This window comes from Ambystoma mexicanum, chromosome 1p, assembly GCF_040938575.1.
Source record: "Ambystoma mexicanum isolate Mex_15411 chromosome 1p, UKY_AmexF1_1, whole genome shotgun sequence".
In the NCBI taxonomy this organism is placed as follows: Eukaryota; Metazoa; Chordata; class Amphibia; order Caudata; family Ambystomatidae; genus Ambystoma; species Ambystoma mexicanum.
The window spans coordinates 1338289876-1338306666 of record NC_090921.1 but is presented as its reverse complement, the minus strand read 5'-3'; the positions used below and the strand labels follow the sequence as shown (position 1 = coordinate 1338306666).

General features: G+C 46.2%; 1 protein-coding gene across 2 annotated transcripts in view; it reads right to left on the bottom strand.

The window, feature by feature from the left end:
* Positions 1 to 5246: 5246 nt before the first annotated feature.
* The window catches only part of C1PH7orf50 (chromosome 1p C7orf50 homolog), a 50971-nt gene continuing 39426 nt past the window's right edge, over positions 5247 to 16791 (bottom strand). For both annotated transcript variants that reach the window (XM_069607004.1, XM_069607003.1), the window contains exon 2: positions 5247 to 7153. In XM_069607004.1, coding sequence (XP_069463105.1) covers positions 6410 to 7120 — 711 coding nt within the window. In that variant the 5' untranslated portion in view covers positions 7121 to 7153 and the 3' untranslated portion in view covers positions 5247 to 6409. The remainder of the gene's footprint in view (positions 7154 to 16791) is intronic.

Sequence of the window (16791 nt, the reverse complement as noted above, 5' to 3'; positions counted from 1 at the left end):
GGGCAAACACGTTAATTGCTTACAGTACGAGTTGGTCGCGCATGAGAAATTCAGGAGTACTGGTCCAGAATGTTGTTACCAACAGACTCCCTGGCAGACCCACAGGGAACAACGACAGTGTGGTCCAAGCCACTTAGCAGCCCCACAACTCACAAACCTACAGGTGTAACCTTCAAAGGGCCCGAACAACCTTCAGAAAACTTCTATAGATGGACCTCACTTAGTTGTTATGGACGTTACGTTCAATGACGCAAGAAGGGCTGCTGTCCAGTAGCGGGGCTGCAGAAACAAGCGAGAACCTTTACTGTCCGGTCTGGAGTCTATAGCCCACTCTGCACCCACCCTACCCATGAGGGAGCCGAAGCAGGGCAGACTATTGGGATGGATGGTTGCGGCTAGCGGCACCACTACTGGAGGGAGTTCTTGGGACCAGCCTGCAACGAAGAGCACATGTAAGTAGGAGGGACAAAGATTCAGTGGAGGGATGCCAGTGCGAGGGCTGGAGAGAATCTGTGGAGGCAGAAGAACCAGGCAGAGCAGGCTGGAGCAGGTCCTGAGCATGGCGCAGGACTCAGAAACCAAGGGAGTGCACTGCAAGGCATGAGCGCTTGATTCCGCAAGCCCTATAAGCTCACGTGGATGGAAGCACGTCAGCCTGCACACATGACAGTATCCTCTGATGGACAAGACTTGCTTGAATGTCAAGCACAGAATGATCAAATCAGTTTAGAAGCTTCAATACATTTACTAGACACACAAGGGCATTATGCGGGGCCGCAACCTTTCTAATGGACCAAATGTCCCACACTCCCATTCTTGCATCTGGATTCTAGAATACGCGGTATGATACTGGAAGCACGCACAGGCGGTAGAAGGGTCAGATGTCGACAATGTGATGAAGCGCAGGGCGAATAGGCTACTGCTCAGGAAGGCAGTTTCCTGGCTACGGGGACACACCTTTTATGATGCGGAAGGGTCCTGCAGAGTGTGACTTACAAATTGTTCTGGGTCTGTGATAAACTAATGTGTTTGGACAAGAGTCACATCAAATCATGGATCGTGTAAGGAGGTGCTGGCCTTCTTTTCCTATTTGCACATTTTTTATATTTTTCCTGTGCTTTTCCTAAATTGGTCTCCGCTTTATTATACACACCCACCAACCGTTCGCCTACTTTCTGTGCTGTTGGGACTGAACGAGTAGACAGAGTGTGGGAGGGTAAAGATTTGGTCAAGCAAAAGGCAAGGGACATACCAATAGAAGCATGGTAGTGATTGTAAGAGGCAAATTCTGTTCGAAGCAACAACTCAATCCGGTTGTGGTCTAGGGCATGATTGATTAAACAATGCAGGCATGTCTCAATAACCCAACCTTTCTGTTTGACCATCAATTTGTTGATGAAATGCAGTGGAGCATAAGACATGGAAACCTAACAATTTAGCAAAGACTTGCTTTAAACTGATGTCCATGGTACAATCATCTGGACATCCATGTGACATAAGACTCACTGAAACTGACTCTTAAGGTTTCTGTATCAGGAAGTATGTTCAGTGCAACACAATGCACAGTTTTTGTCCAGGTATCTTTGACAGCAGAGATGGCAGTTTTATTCCTTGCGGAAGGTAACTCTGCTACGAAATCCATGGTGATTTTTGCCAAGGGTTTAAAAACTTCCTCGAAGGGCTGTAATAGGTCTGTGGGGGGTTCGTACACTGTTTTTCTGATGTGCACAGGCATAGCAATCCAGAATATACTCCAAAATGTCCCTACACAAGCATGGCCACCAGAATCACTCTTCATCATGGACTTCACTTATGTTTGCTGGATTCCCGAATGGGCCCTAGAGAGTAATCCTAACACCAATTTAGATGTTCAATAGTTCTTCTGCCTTTGTAACCCAAGAGTCGTTCTTGATACGTGAATGGGCCATCAAGGGCACATTTCACGTTGGGATACTGATGCAACAACTGTACCCTCAGAGGATCTTGAGGAGGGATCTTCATTCTTCGTTCTGGGGCGTCAGTCTGGTTTACTGTAGGAGTAACTGGTGGTTGGGGAATTGGCAATTGTTCCACTGGATGCTAAAATACGACTCTTGTCGAGATAATGCATCCGCCTTCTTGTGCCACTTCCCAGGACGGTAAAACAAGGTCTTGACCAACAATAACATCCAGCCAGCCAGCATGAGGGGGTCAGCTTCTTCTTGCCAGTCAGTGCTTCTATGGAGCGTAGTGCCCCTTCCAAATAATGGTGCAGTTGGCTGAAAGATTCCTCAAAATGCCAAGAACCCCATGTCATATATTGAGTTGTTCCATTCCACAGGAGTCACAGGTTTAAAAACATATGCAACCAGATGTAAGTGACGTTCTACTACCAGTCTAGCCCTTTCTTACGCTGGCATGCCTTTTTCCTGGGCATCCTGCCCGGCAGAGCAGTGTTGCTGTGTACTCCTGCTTGGCCTGGCTGCCTGTAGAACAGCGGTCTGGAACAGGACACAGACAGCAGTGTGGCTGTATGCTCCTGCTCTGGACCCTCTATGCTCTATGGGGGCATAGCAGGAACACACTCTGTGCCGCGCTCCAGGCAGTTGACTGCACTGCAGGCCCAATAAGGGGCAGAGCCAGATGCAGAAGCACACAGCTCCATGTCCAACTACGGACTGCATGCTGCTGGGAGAGGGTACAGAGTCCAATCATCATATGGCGGGCAGGAACGATGTTGCAGGGAGAGGGTACAGAGTCCAATCATCATATGGCGGGCAGGAACAATGTTGCAGGGAGAGGGTACAGAGTCCAATCATCATATGGCGGGCAGGAACGATGTTGCAGGGAGAGGGTACAGAGTCCAATCATCATATGGTGGGCAGGAACGATTGTGTCAGTTAAGCATTCATTTTTCAAGGTGCATGGGGATGGGGGGTTGGCAGGACCTTTTTTGTGGCTCAACAACACACACCTCTCTCTCTCTCTTTCCTCCTACCTCCCCCCTCGTCCCCCTTCCCCCCGGCTGGCACACAGACCAAACCTAAGTCAAAGCTGTGGAAGCAGGGAAATGAGGAAGACCCTCAGTCCCCTTTTTAGCAAAAGAGTGAATTTGGTGAAGTAATGGCTGAAGAAGGCTAAAGGCCTGGCTCCAAGTTACACTATTCCTAGTGAAAGTGTCAACCATTCTGAGAAGAACAGAAAGTTTAAGCAGCGGCCCCAGCAATAGAACAGAGGGCTTCATATGCCAGAAACGGCGGCCTGAGCATAGTGAAAGGAACGCAGAGCAAGATGCCAGGACGTTAGTGGCAGCAAATGGCAGGAGTGGTTGCTGAAACCAGCGTGGACTCACTGGTAAGTGGATTCAGTGGTAATGGAGACGTTGGTGGGAGGACTGGCGAGTACCTGTGGCAGGAAAGTGCCAGGGAGAGCGGGTCAAGAGCATGGCGCAGGGCTCATAGATAGGAGCAAGCGCACTGCGAAATAGGAGTGCTTGCTCCCGAAAGCCCTATGAGCCTGCCCAGACGGAAGCATGTCAGCAGCCCTGTGGCCGCAGCACCACTCGCCGGCCCGTATATGACAAATTGTCTGACCTCAGAAATATTGGGTTACCAACCTCAAAGGTTATGACATTTCCAATGCCATTAGGGTGTGTAGACTCAGTAATCCTTACTAATGAGGATAACGTATAGTTAGTAACAGGTGTTGATATGACACTGTTCACTAACACTTCAAGGTCGGCACTGATTATGAATCTACTGATTACTGAACTCCAATTGTGTGACACTGTTGTAATGCTTGCACAATGGCGGATAGAAGACTACTAGCCCAATGCAATTATTGCACTATATTATTTATTACTTACCCACATGTGAACACAGCGGTCTGACCATCCATAAGCCCATCCCATCCATCCATCCATCCATCCATCCATCCATCCATCCATCGGTGCCCATCAAAATCGTTGACTTTGGCCCGTACGATGGTGTAGTTGGGAGGTCCCGTGACCGAGCATTCAGGTAATGGGGTTTGAGGGATTTAACCAGGGCGATTGTGCGTGCTTGGACACGTTCTTTACCGATGTGCCACGCTGCATTATAGACTTTTCCTAACATACACGCAGATGGGTTGCCCGCTACAGTTGCATTTCCAGAAGCGCTACACACTCACAGAGTTACGTGCGAGAGTTGTGCCTGTGATGAAAGACGGGTTCATGTGAATAGTGAATTAGAGATTTCTGCAGATGTACACTGCCTGAAGATGCGCAGTGAGGCAATATCACTACTCGGCGCTGTGCGATACCAGGTAAGTGATGCCTGCAAATTGTGATAAGCGCAGATATTCAGCGACATGTTGACATTATTGAGCGGTCTAGAATGCTAGAAGACGAATAATAACATGCAAATGTACGATGCTTGCAGATGTGCAATACTTAGGAAGGTGGAAACCCTTAAGAGGTGCGGTGATGTAGGTCGAAGTAGTGTAGTCTTGTTTGTACTTGGCTACCTTCACATGCACAGCCCTCAATGCATTGCTTCCTCTTTTTTGTTTTGGGTCACACGGTCTACTCCAACTATGGCCTTGTTCTCGCCATCCCTGCAGGAACCATTGGTGAACATGCAGCTTTTTCGTTGTAAGGAGGATAAGTAGGGGAGCATTGTGGTGAGCTGGCATACCTTCGATTTGGAAGGGGAGGCTGTGTGGTGATGCTTGTGTGTCTGGCTTGCATGAATGGAATGAATGATGTAGAGTGTGTGTGTGTGTGTGTGTGTGTGTGTGTGTGTGTGTGAGCGAGTGTTCTGAGAATTCCAGGAGTGACTGTTGACAGCTGGAAGCGAGAGGCTGGTATGCATGGATGTGCCTGCCGCTGGTCTGATGTGCAAGTGCTTACCTGAACCCCCTTTTGCCTATGTACTTACCGATTTGAAGATTCACAATGAAGAAAATCTTACCTGATCTACGTGTCTAGTGGTTCCTCTGATGTACCAGCCACATATCATGACAGGGAGGACATATCAACTGTGTATATACGTTGAAGATTGCCTGGTGAAAAGAAGCACAAATACAAACCTACGTGTAAAGTTGTGCGTGGCCCAGAAATACACGAAAGGCAGGAATGTGGCAGTCCCCCAGAATATAGGACCATTCAAAATGGCAGCCAGTTTAAGGCGGAGATATTACCTTTCAGGGTCTTTGAGAGTTTTCACTAATAAATAAGCATTTCCATTAAATCAGATAACTTTGTTCAAATTACGATTTCCATACACTGTAATCTTACTTGTTTTATGGTGATGTAAAAAAAAACAAAGATGAACACATTTACAGTATTCCATTAAATCGATTCAACGATTAATGCTTGAAATTCATGTTATGCAAAGGGTCGCTGTGGGAATTTCATATCAAACACTTGCTAACCAACCAGCTGTCTGAACTGAGGGTACACAATTAATAAACATTATTGCACTTCAAAGTGACTGCAACATGTTTATAATGATCTGAATATTAGATTATGAAAAACAAACAAGAACACCTTCACCACTGGCATTGCCTGGATCGTGTTTTCTCCCTCTCCTCCAAGCCTTCTTCTCAACAAGGGATGTGAAATCATGTATAAGGCTAACATCCTAAAACATTATTAGAGCATTGGGGATATCTGAAGATACAGAAAATAGGCCACGATACACCCATTAACAGGGACATGGACATAGGCCTCGAGGTAACCCCATCATTATTCACTTAAAAATAGACCCACTTGAAGGGGGCACTATAGGATTTGCATCTCAAGCTGTGCTATTCCCTTGTCTCGATTTTTATTTTCCTTCTGGTACTTGTAGTTTTGCCTTCCACAATGATGAATGTAAGAGTCGAAGTAGCCCTCTGCGTCTTTTGCCATAGCACCAGAATTAGACAAAAGGAAGAGGGCTTGATGAGCAACTCAAATCTGACACGAGACAACTAAAATGTCTGAAAATAGCTTATAAACATTTCACCAATTATAATCCAAACCACCTCCCAGTTGTGTTTGAGTGATGAATGCCATTGCATTAGGATTGTTGAAATGTTAGGTCACCTCTGATATCTCATTCCATACATATTCAGAACGCCATTACGAGGGATACCACAGGACACAGGATAGCATACTTTGCATGTGTTCTTGTGCCACAATTAAGAAATGCGTATTGCTCTTAAAAACAAAATCGGCAGATAGATGCGAGTAGATTACTCAGTCCCTTTACAATAAACATCCTGGTACTTGCAGTCCTGCATTTATAATGGAGAAAATCAAAGCTACAAATACCAGCAGGCAATGGAAAACAATGGCACTGTGTGAGCTACTCACATCAGACAATGACCACCTTAACATTGACACTATGGTGTCAGAGAGACACTGTTAATGGTAAAGATACAGGGTGGGGTTGAGGGGGGGGGCTCATGAGAGAAGCTGTATCACTTGTCTGGCACGCTCCATAACCTCCAGCACAGCAGCATCGTCCGTGTCAGTCTTCTCGTGCTCTTTCATCAGAGCCTCAGCTTTCTGCATGGTTAGGTCGCGCGCACTGCCCCTCAGGCCTTCCAGATAATCCAGAAGAACTGTAAAGTGGTTCCTGGGCACTTTCTGGGGGTCATACATGTGCAGCAGCAACCAGGTCTGCCTGGTCTTTTGGAACTTCCAGCCCTCTGCTTTCTGCGACCAGCTGGTCAGATACTGAAGCGCAAGTTCACAGCCTGAGGGCTTCCCCGGCTCTGCTTTCTTGATGTCAACATGTCCATCTCGCACTAGCTTCTTCTCCTCCTTCTTACGTTCCTTCTTCAATTTTCTCTCGTACATCCTCCTCTCTTCTGCAGTCAGCTCTTCCTCTGTTTTGTGGGCGGTTACCTTTTTCACCGATTTTGATGGCAGTGACACCTCAGTGCAAACACCCGCCTCACTTATCAGCTTCCGCTCCTCTTTCTTGCGCTTTTTCTTCAGTTTTCTCTCCAATATCCTCCTCTCTTCTGCAGTGATTTCTTCACCTGCATTGTGTCCGGGTGCTTTATCCACCTCGTGGGATAAAATGCATACTTTCTTTTTCTTTAGTAGGCCATCTTTTGTGATGCTCTGTGACTCGTTTTCTGCATCTCTCTTCTTATTTTTCCCCATTCTGTTGCGTGCGTCTCAGCTTGCCCGTCAATCCTAACGACAGATATAAAGAATTCAAAAATGTATTACGATTTGCAAGAGAAATAGGTCAGGTTCATACATGTTATGAGCAAAAGGCACCTTGGATGACAAACCACTTTCAAAACAAGAAAACATTTACAATCGGGAAGAGGAGTACATCAAAAGGATTCTTTAGGGAAAGGGAAAGGGAAAGGAAAGCATGGTTCAGTGGCCAATAGGGTCGTCATGAACGGGTAGATTTGTAGAAAACATAGGATGGTTGGAAAGCTAGAGCACAGCAAATATCTGCATGAAGGATCAGGCTTCACAGGAGGTTTTTGATTTCCTGTGATGGGGGAGGCTCCGTTAAAAAAGCATATTTTGCCAGGTTGTTTCTGAACCTCTGGAAATTATTAACTTGGCTAGGGAGAAATACGACAGGAAAACATAAATAAGTGAATGCCCTAAAATCTATGCAGACAAATTAGGAGGAGACTTGAAGGCAATCCAACGGAGGTCTAGAAGGATAGCGGAGAAGCAGAAGAATTTGTTCTAAGTCCTAACATAAGGTGTCAGCAGATCAGAAGCATAAGTAGGAGGAGATGCAGGAAATTAGCCAAGGCCAGGTAAGAATGCAATTTAAAAGTAAACATAGGGAATGGCCCGCACCTGGAACTAATGTACGAAAATTTGAGGGAAAAATGAAGGGTCTGATTTTCTTGAGGGGCTGAGGATGGAAGGCAGAGGAGGCCACAGTTGCACGGTTGGTTGTTTTTAGACCGAGGAGACAAGGGGAAATCTCAACAATTATGAAGTATGAACAGGAGTGGGAGGTGACTTGGCGCATTGAAGGGGGAATACTTGAATCAGCTGACTGTTCGGGTGATTGCATTTTTTAAGTACTTTATGTCAAGCCAATTGACATAAAACAACTTGTAATCTTGTTGAGAACGCTTTTAATGTGCACAGTAAGAGACACTGGTCTGGGCACAAAAGTCAGCTCTCCCCCTAACAATTGTAAAAGGTAATAGTTGTATAAAACACCATTCTGTCCCCGGACATTCTCAAACTCTATATGGAATGCTTGGGTAAACTTGAAAAACACAGAATTCAAGATACACGAATATGCCTTTGACACACAGCTTTACCTAAAGATTAACTGCATAAACAACATCCACCGACACAAGCACAGTCTGTCCCTCATCCAAGCATGGATGTCAAGTACTACCTGAAGCTCAACCCGCAAAAGACCAAACTCATTCTCCTAGGAAACCCTACCGAGCAAGCCAAAGTCCAGAAATGGCTGACAGACATGAAGCTTGATGGATCCACGCGTCAACTCTGACCCTGGGAAAAGTCGCTCATCTTTACTCCCGACTCAAAACACATGTCGCCAAGAAGACCCCCAACAGAACCGTAGCATCTCACCCTCCTGTGCAAGTCGAGATTTTCATTCCCCCCTGAAGCACTCCCTCGTCCACCCTCTTCTTAAGAAACCGTCTGCCGACCCCTCCTGCCCGGCTAACTATCGCCCAATCTCAATCACTCACTTCCTGGGCAAACTCCTAGAAAAACTGGCCATCTCCCAGCTTAATCTCCACACTGAATCTGTTGATTGTCTTCATGACCATTAGTCTGGCTTCAGAGCTGCCAGAAGCACGGAAACTGCTCTCCTGAACATCCGTGAAGACCTGCTCTACAACCTTGATTCTAACACCCCCTGTGTGTCCTCATCTTGCTCGATCTCTCTTTTGCCTTTGACACGGTCAACCATGCCACCCTTCTCAAATGTCTCCGTGATGACCGGTGATACCCAGGTTAGGCCCTGGCGTGGCTGACTTCTTTCCTCTCTGACCAACCCTCCCAGGTCCAACTTGGGTCCTTCCACTCTGCCATCTTTTTCTCTACCTTTGGTGTACCCCAGGGGTCCAACCTCTCTCCCTGGCTGTTCAACTTATACCTGGCACTTCTTGCCCACCGCATTGCCGCTCTCTGCCCCAACTTTCAGTGCTATTTCAGGCTACCTTCGGCCACCTCTTCTCCGTCTCTCATCTCTGACTGTCTGTCTGCTATCCAGGAGTGGTGTGCCGCCAATGATCTCTGCCTTAATGCCAGTAAGACTGAGATTCTCCACATCGGCACACTCTCTCCCTCCTTTCCTGTCGCTCTTTGACTGGCCTCTCTTGGCCCTACTCCTGCTCCTACCTGCGAGCCTAAAAACCTCAGGGTCATCTTCGACTCCACACTCTCCTCACATCTCAGACGTCTCTAACAAGTCAAACTACCAGCTGCACCTCTTCAGAGGTATCCTACCTTTCCTCACCTTCCCCCAGAAGCTCACTGTCTCCAGAGCTCTGGTTCTCTCTAGCCTGGACTACTGCAACAGCCTCTTTCTAAATCTGCCTGCCTCTACAACTCATCCAGAACAGGACTGGAAGACTTGTCCTTAGCCTCAAGCCCAGGGATCGTATCTCTCCAGGTCTGAAATCTCTGCACTGGCTCCCAGTGGCTGCGAGGATCAAGTTCAAAACCCTCTGCATTGTCCACACGGCCTTCTGGGGTTTGGGGCCTCAATACCTTCAACTCTATCTTCCTAAATATCTTCCCTCTCAAGCTCTTTGCTCTTCCGCCTCCAACTCCCTTAGTGTCAGTCACTTCTCCAAGCAATGAGTTGGTGGTAGACCTCTTTCTTCGGCTGGGGCCTCCCTCTGGAACAGCCTCCATGAAACTTGAGGAGAACCATCTCTGGTTCCGGAAGCACCTCAAAACCTTTCTCTTTGCTTCTGCCTTTTCTCCTCCTCTCCCCTGCTGACCTCCGGCTGAATCTGAATCTGCACTCGTTATCTGGCCACCCTCTGTTCTCGGGCCCAGGTCCCTCCCCCACCAGTCACACACACCCGCACTGCCTGCCTGGCAACCCCCGCACTTGGGGACTGTTTCTGTATCCCTACAGTCAGGCCTCCAGATAAGGTGGGTAACAGGCCTTTTTACGCATGAAAATCTTGCAAATACGACAGCTTACACACAGGTTTAGAGCAGAGGGCAGTGCAAAGGTCAGGTTAATTGATAGAAACTAGGAGACTTTGATTTTTATCTACATGGATGTAATTGCAAACCACCTCTGACACAGAATGCATTTCTCTAAAGCCTTTCAAAAAAAGAAAGTGCACTGTGATAAAAGGAATGGTTTATTTCCATTCAGCTTTAGAAGCACTGTGCATAATTTCCTAGAATGTTCGGATTGTATAATTAGATGGAAAACTAAGTTGCAATTGAGAATTAATATTTTGTAACAAATTATGCTTTTTTTTCCAGTGAAAGCAAACCAGTATTGCACAATTGTATTTTTCAGAGTTCTGGTGCTGTGTGCATAATTATGCGGAGGCAGATCATTTTTACACTGATAATTTAATTTACACTCTAATTATAAGTGTGTAAAATGATGACTATGCACAGTCTACATTACATCCATTCAACCTTGCAGTCAATGGGGTACATTACTATAAATGGTCAGTGGCAGCAGAGTCTTTGCTCAAGGGTGAGTGATTGTCATTATAACAATCACAGGTGTTCTAGCCTCTCAAATCTTCAAGACTACAATTAAAACATCCAAAACCTGACTCTCCAGGAAGTGCAAGCGCTGTTCAAAAACAAACCAATGAAAATGACATTTGTAATTGAAATAGAAACTCAGCAAAACCTGTCCCTGTGATAATCCAGATAGGTATTTAACTTCATGTAGTGTTTCATAAATGGTTTATCCAACCTCTAGGTACTGTGATTATTATACCTCAGTCGATACTCAGTTAACCGACCTCTGAAGGATGTTAGCCAATAAGATAGCTCAACCGGTTGGGCACTCATTGCTGCAATCTGTGCGTGATCTGTAGGTTGCAGGCTCGAATCCCGGCAAGTCCAACTCAGCCTTTTATCCTTTTGAGGTTGATAAAGGAGTACCGACTTTAGTTTGGTGATAATTGTGATAAACATGTTCTATGTACAGCGCTTGGCCAAAAGCAGTATATAAATAACCATTTGACCATTAGATTAGATGTAGAATTTAGCATGGAGTCATTGTCTCTCTGCACTGTTGTATCATAACATTGGCATACCATTAGGTAGTAATAGCTCCAGAAAATGAGGACTCATTAAACATCAAATGACAATTCTGCTATTATGTTTGCTTTACTATGTAATAGGCTAGGTTTTTGTGATTTCAACATTTAAATATATACAGGAGAGATCAAATGGCCAGACCTTCAAGAAATAATGAAAGGTGTATTCTGTCACAATGCAGAAAGCTGCCATATGGTAGTGATGTCCATACAGTTTGCGCATGCGTCGGCTGGATGTCACATACATTTTACTCTCTTGCAAAGGAGAAAAGTCTTTTTTACTCTCTTAAAATCACATTTACTCTCAAAGTTCAAAAACAGGCAGTAAAATACTCCCACCTCAAAATCTTATCTGGAGCACTGCCTACAGTCCCACTACCAGCACTTGACACCTGATGTCTGCACTTACCTTTGCACTTGCCACTTGCTGGCGGTTACTTTACCTATTATTATTCTATGCCATGTACTGCACTGTCCCTTACCCTCCTCCCCCGCACTTTCCCCCTTGCACCTCCCATGCAATTGCGCGATCTGAATGTCACCTGGCCTATTACGCTCGTTGTCTGTCCTCCCTTTGTTCCCCCTCCCTTGCCTCATCACGCCTTGAAACACTTGTGCATAGGTGCGTTATAAATGCCATATCATATAATTCCTGCACTAGGTTACAGAACAGCCGCCCAAGCTCTGGTCATTTCCCACCTGAACAGTTGCAACGTCCCAGTCGCAGGAGTCCCCGATACCACGTTGGCGCCTCCGAAGGCTGTCCAGCATGCTGCAGCCTAACTCATCACATGACTAAGAAAATCTGACCACATTGCCCCAATCAAGGAGCTGCACTAGCTACCCTTTCAAGCATGCATCGTGTTGAAGACAGCTTGCCTCAGCGACAAAGCAGTCACATATAAAATACCACTATAGCTAGCTGTGAATCTTCCCATTGCCAGAGGCCAATGCACCACCAGAAGCCACATTGCCTGACTGGCAACAAAGAACTACACAAGGAGAAAAACTAGGAAACGTGCCTTTACCTGCTTTACCCCCTGTCTTTGGAGGATATTACCAATGCACACAAAATGCCCCCCCCCCCCCCCATCACCTTACACTTCAGGAAGGATCCTAGAACAGCACACCAATAAAATCCTACATCTCCCTCTCTCTCCTCCTACCCCTTTTGGCTAACGCTGCATCTTCCGAAATGCAGGCCGCAGGTCGAGGTACTCACCCAAAGCAAAGCCCTGGGGGAGGAAGGAGAGCACCACAAAACCCAGGGACACCAGGCCATGAGAGAGTATTTGGAGGAGCAGGGAGTTTTTTGGAGTGCACAGAATTTTTAAAAGGAATTGGAGCTGGAGAGAGGAGTTGGAGGGGAATGGCGAGCCTGAAGAATGCATAGAGGAGGCTGGTGCAGAGATCTAGTTGGAGGAGTGAGGCTAGGCAATGGAGAATTAGGGGTGTATAGAGGTCCAGGATGAGGACACAGCAAGAGGGACCCCCCCTGATGGAGGAGGGGTGAGACCATGCAAGGGAGAGAAAGGAGTGGAGAGAGGCACAGCAGGCTCGGTGAGGGCACACCATGAGAAACCCCATCCTGACTAGCGAGCTGGGACGTAGGAATACAATCTAAAGGCTGGTGACAATAATGGGAGGTCAGGAACCAGCAGGAGACTCGGGGTGGCTTTGAGGAGGAGGGTGAAGTCAGTGAAGGGGAAGATCAGGCGACTCCTAGAGACAGTGTAGAAATACCACAGAAGGCTGGTGGAGGGATTAAGAGACAAGTGACACCAAGAAGGAAGAGGTTTGGAAAGATCTGGAAGAGTAGTGAGGAGGTTGAAAGTACAGAGGAGGAGTTGGTGTTGGTATGGAGGGGGTTGGGAAAGATCCAGAGGTCGTCACTAAATATGTGGCTGCACCATCTGAAGGGGTTGAGGAGGAGGATAGTGGAAAACAGGACGAGGCGGATAGATGCAGGTTGAAAAGGGATTGGTGGAGACAATAAGCAGTAATATGGAAGATACCATGAGTTTGGCAGAAGGGTCCAGAATGTTGAACTATATAAGGAGATGGAAGGAGAACACCAGGGGACTAGAGGTGGTCAGGAGGGAATAGGTGGGAGGGACGAGAACTCCACAGGGAGGCTATCTCATGGTCAGAGGTGGAACAGGGGCCTGGGAGGCAGGAAAAGTGAGGTTTCAACCGTCCAGCAGATCAGAGAAAACCAGGTCATCGTAGAGGATGGACTATCAGAGAAGAATATGCACACCTCCCTGACAGAGCAATTCTAGCTCTACTTCTTCCTCCTCAAGGTGGCACTGATATAGCTACACTTTTCCAGTTTGTTATTCTGGCCCAGCACTGTGCTTGACTCAAATAAACAATGTTAAACTTTAAGTTGAGTGAATCTGGTGTGTTGAGTCCCATCTCAGATATGACAATACATATGTACACACAGACACAGACAGAAGGCACAAACACAAGCATTATGTCAAGCCTCCATTCAGGGCCTTTTTAATCTTTCGACAGGCTCATTTTGTGCAGCGAGAACTCAAGTCACTGCATATTTTTAAGCACCAAGCAGTACATTATGTGGTTTTAACATGCAGAGAGAATCATTCTTTAATTTAGGGCCTGCCTGCATTATTGTTGTTGTTTACTTACAGTGGGTGCATGGACCGAGCAGCCAGACTTATCTTTGGAGGGAGAGAAGGCTGTAGCTTAATACAAAGAAATTGTAGCATACATATGGTCCAAAGAAACACTATGGACCTCATCACGTGTTGGGCGGTAGCCCTTAAATGCGGCGATAGCGGTATTACCACCGCATTTAAGGGCTGGCTGATCACGAGTCTGCCGTATTTACCCCCAGCTCTGAACTGAAAAAATGCCCATTCTCGGCACACTTACCACCGGCGGCATCACCGCACGGTAATTGCGCCAAAAATTCCCCATTGGTCCAATGGACACAATGGGGAATGGGTACTTACTGTTAGCACCCAACCCGTGCTCCGGCAGTAATATAGCCAGACCGGTGGGCGCTAACGCTGATATAGTTCGGCGGTATTACAGCCCAAATACCGCCCAACCTGTGATGAGGCCCTATGTATTGTAACAATAAATGGCTTATTTAAATACAAGTAGACCAATATAATTCTTGGGTAGGTAAGTACTATAACATCATCTAAACACAATCATAGAAACCAACTCAATACCTATGGTATGCAAACCAAGGTATAACCTTATTTAGAGGAGCAAGAAGCAAGTCACGGCGAGTCAAACCGAAGGTTATACATTCAGGATAGTAATATACTATTCTTGGGGAATAAGACCAGGTTAGATATACTTTGAGAATATAATCAGTATTTCAAGGGTAGAGGACCCTGTCAGTCATGCAGTGACACTCCGTTATGAAATCACATAATAAACCAACCCTATTACAAGTATACTCCTGGCAACATTACTTTTTAGAACTCCGTTCAGAGCTAGTAAAACAACTCATACTTTCTGGAGGGTCCTCAAGCTACTCAATGATAAGTATGAACACTCAATGACTATTTTTGAATACTCTAAGCAAATCAGGGAAAGCAAAAACCTATCACACTTTAAGAAAGGCACAATTTATTTCAAGGTAAGTAATTGACCAATTGGCACATAACTAATAACTATCTTATCTAATAGATAGTTATAGCTAGTATACTTTTAAGAGGTAAGAACGAACTTTATGAAACTATTTTAGAATAGCACCAAAGCAATTCAGGGAAGCACAACCCTGGTTTGCAAGTTTAGAAGAGCAGCAGCTAATCAAGGGGAGTAAGACCGATATACTTTTCAAAGGAGAGTCCAGCTACTTAAAGATAGGTATGCACCTGAAGACTGTTTTTGATCTGTATTAAGCAGAAAGGGGAAGCAAACCCCAATGTAACACTTTAAGAATGACACAATGTTATTCAAGGCAGGTAAACCCTATTGGTAAGCTTTTACACTGTGAGCTGAGCAATAAAACAGAACCAACACGTATTACCTTTTAGAAGGGGGAAACACCATTCAAAGTACTTTTTAGAGGGGCAGAATGCAACTCAAAGGTAAGCAGACACTTAATTACAGGTTGTACCTTCTTCTTTCACAGAGATACAGTTACCACACTAACTTATTTAGCAAGTACTTGTTATACTTTCAAGGCACAATACCATTCTTATCCAGTCCTTCCCTAGTCTATTGCAAAAGTTCTCTCAGCGGCAAGAGAGGGACCCTAGTGGTCTAGGTGCTAGCTGTAGGTAGGTTGAGACAGGGTTCAGTTGCAGGAAAGTCAAAGTGCCCAGTCCCTGGACTCTTTGTCTGGAGACGAAAGAAGTGGATGGAAACTTGCAGCAGCACTCCTAAGAGGAGGCTTCCAGCAAATATTTATTCACAGATTCTCACAGATCTGTGGATTTGGCGCCTTTTTACAGCATAATATGAACCAAGGTAAGGGTTATTGCTGTGCCGGAGGTTTTAGACAGAAACGGGTTAATTAATTTGGTAACCTCTCTATGCCAAACCTCTACCTAACCATAAAAAAAGGGAAATGGTTAGTTTTTATTTAATTTCTAAACATTTCTTAAAGAAAATCACATTCAACCATATTGTCAGGGCTGGAGTCAATGGTAGAGTTGTGGGGGGCCTGGGAGGAGTTAAGGAGGCCTGGGGTTGTGCCAGCAGCTTCTCCAGGCGAGTTCTCCATCCTTTTTTCAGAAAGAAGGCCCAGGGATGGAGAACCGCCCGGAAACTACATCTCCCAGCAGGCCGTGTGCTTCACAGACCTGCTGGGAGCAATCGGATCCCACGCGCACAACTGCGCATGCGCGAGCCGCGCCCAGGGAGCTCCGCTCGCAATCCTGGTCTCCGGCGAGAGAGGACGTGTTCTTCCCGAGCTCCAGGAGGCACGCCTACGCGGGGCACCGCCCGCCTGCCACATCCCCGGCCCCGCGTACAAGAAAAAGCTAAGTACACGTTTAACTTCTGTCGGAGTGAGACGCGCTGAGTGAGTCGAATTGAAGCACAGGAAGCTCGATTACTAGTTGCATGCAGAGCATGATTACTAACCCCAAGTTGGAGTGGGCTGGGCAGTGAAGTAACCGCACTAATTAACAATCTTGCAATCCCGCAGGGAACGTTCTAAAGGAACGACTTTTCGCACGCACGTGCATTGACTTTGTTTTACTGTTCACAGTCTGTAGTTGCATCGGACCAGGTGAGAAGTTTCACAGCCCATCAACACAGAAAGGCCCAAGGACCTCGAACTCACGCAGAAGTCAGAGCTAAGTGTTTAGCACTTGTTTGCATGTTATTGTTGGTTGCCTACACATGGGGTAAATGTGGGGTACTTGTGATTGCACATCTTTTATGATCTCTTGGGCAAGCATTACAAAAGTGACACCAGAGCACAAGGTGATCATTGGTTAGAGGCTCCAATACAAAAGCCTTCCAAGAAATAATCTCTGAGTTGAATATGTGGTACTAGATGTGCATGTATGAGAGGGCGGTGTATCTCAACTGAATACCTGCAAGATCGGCACAGGAGTC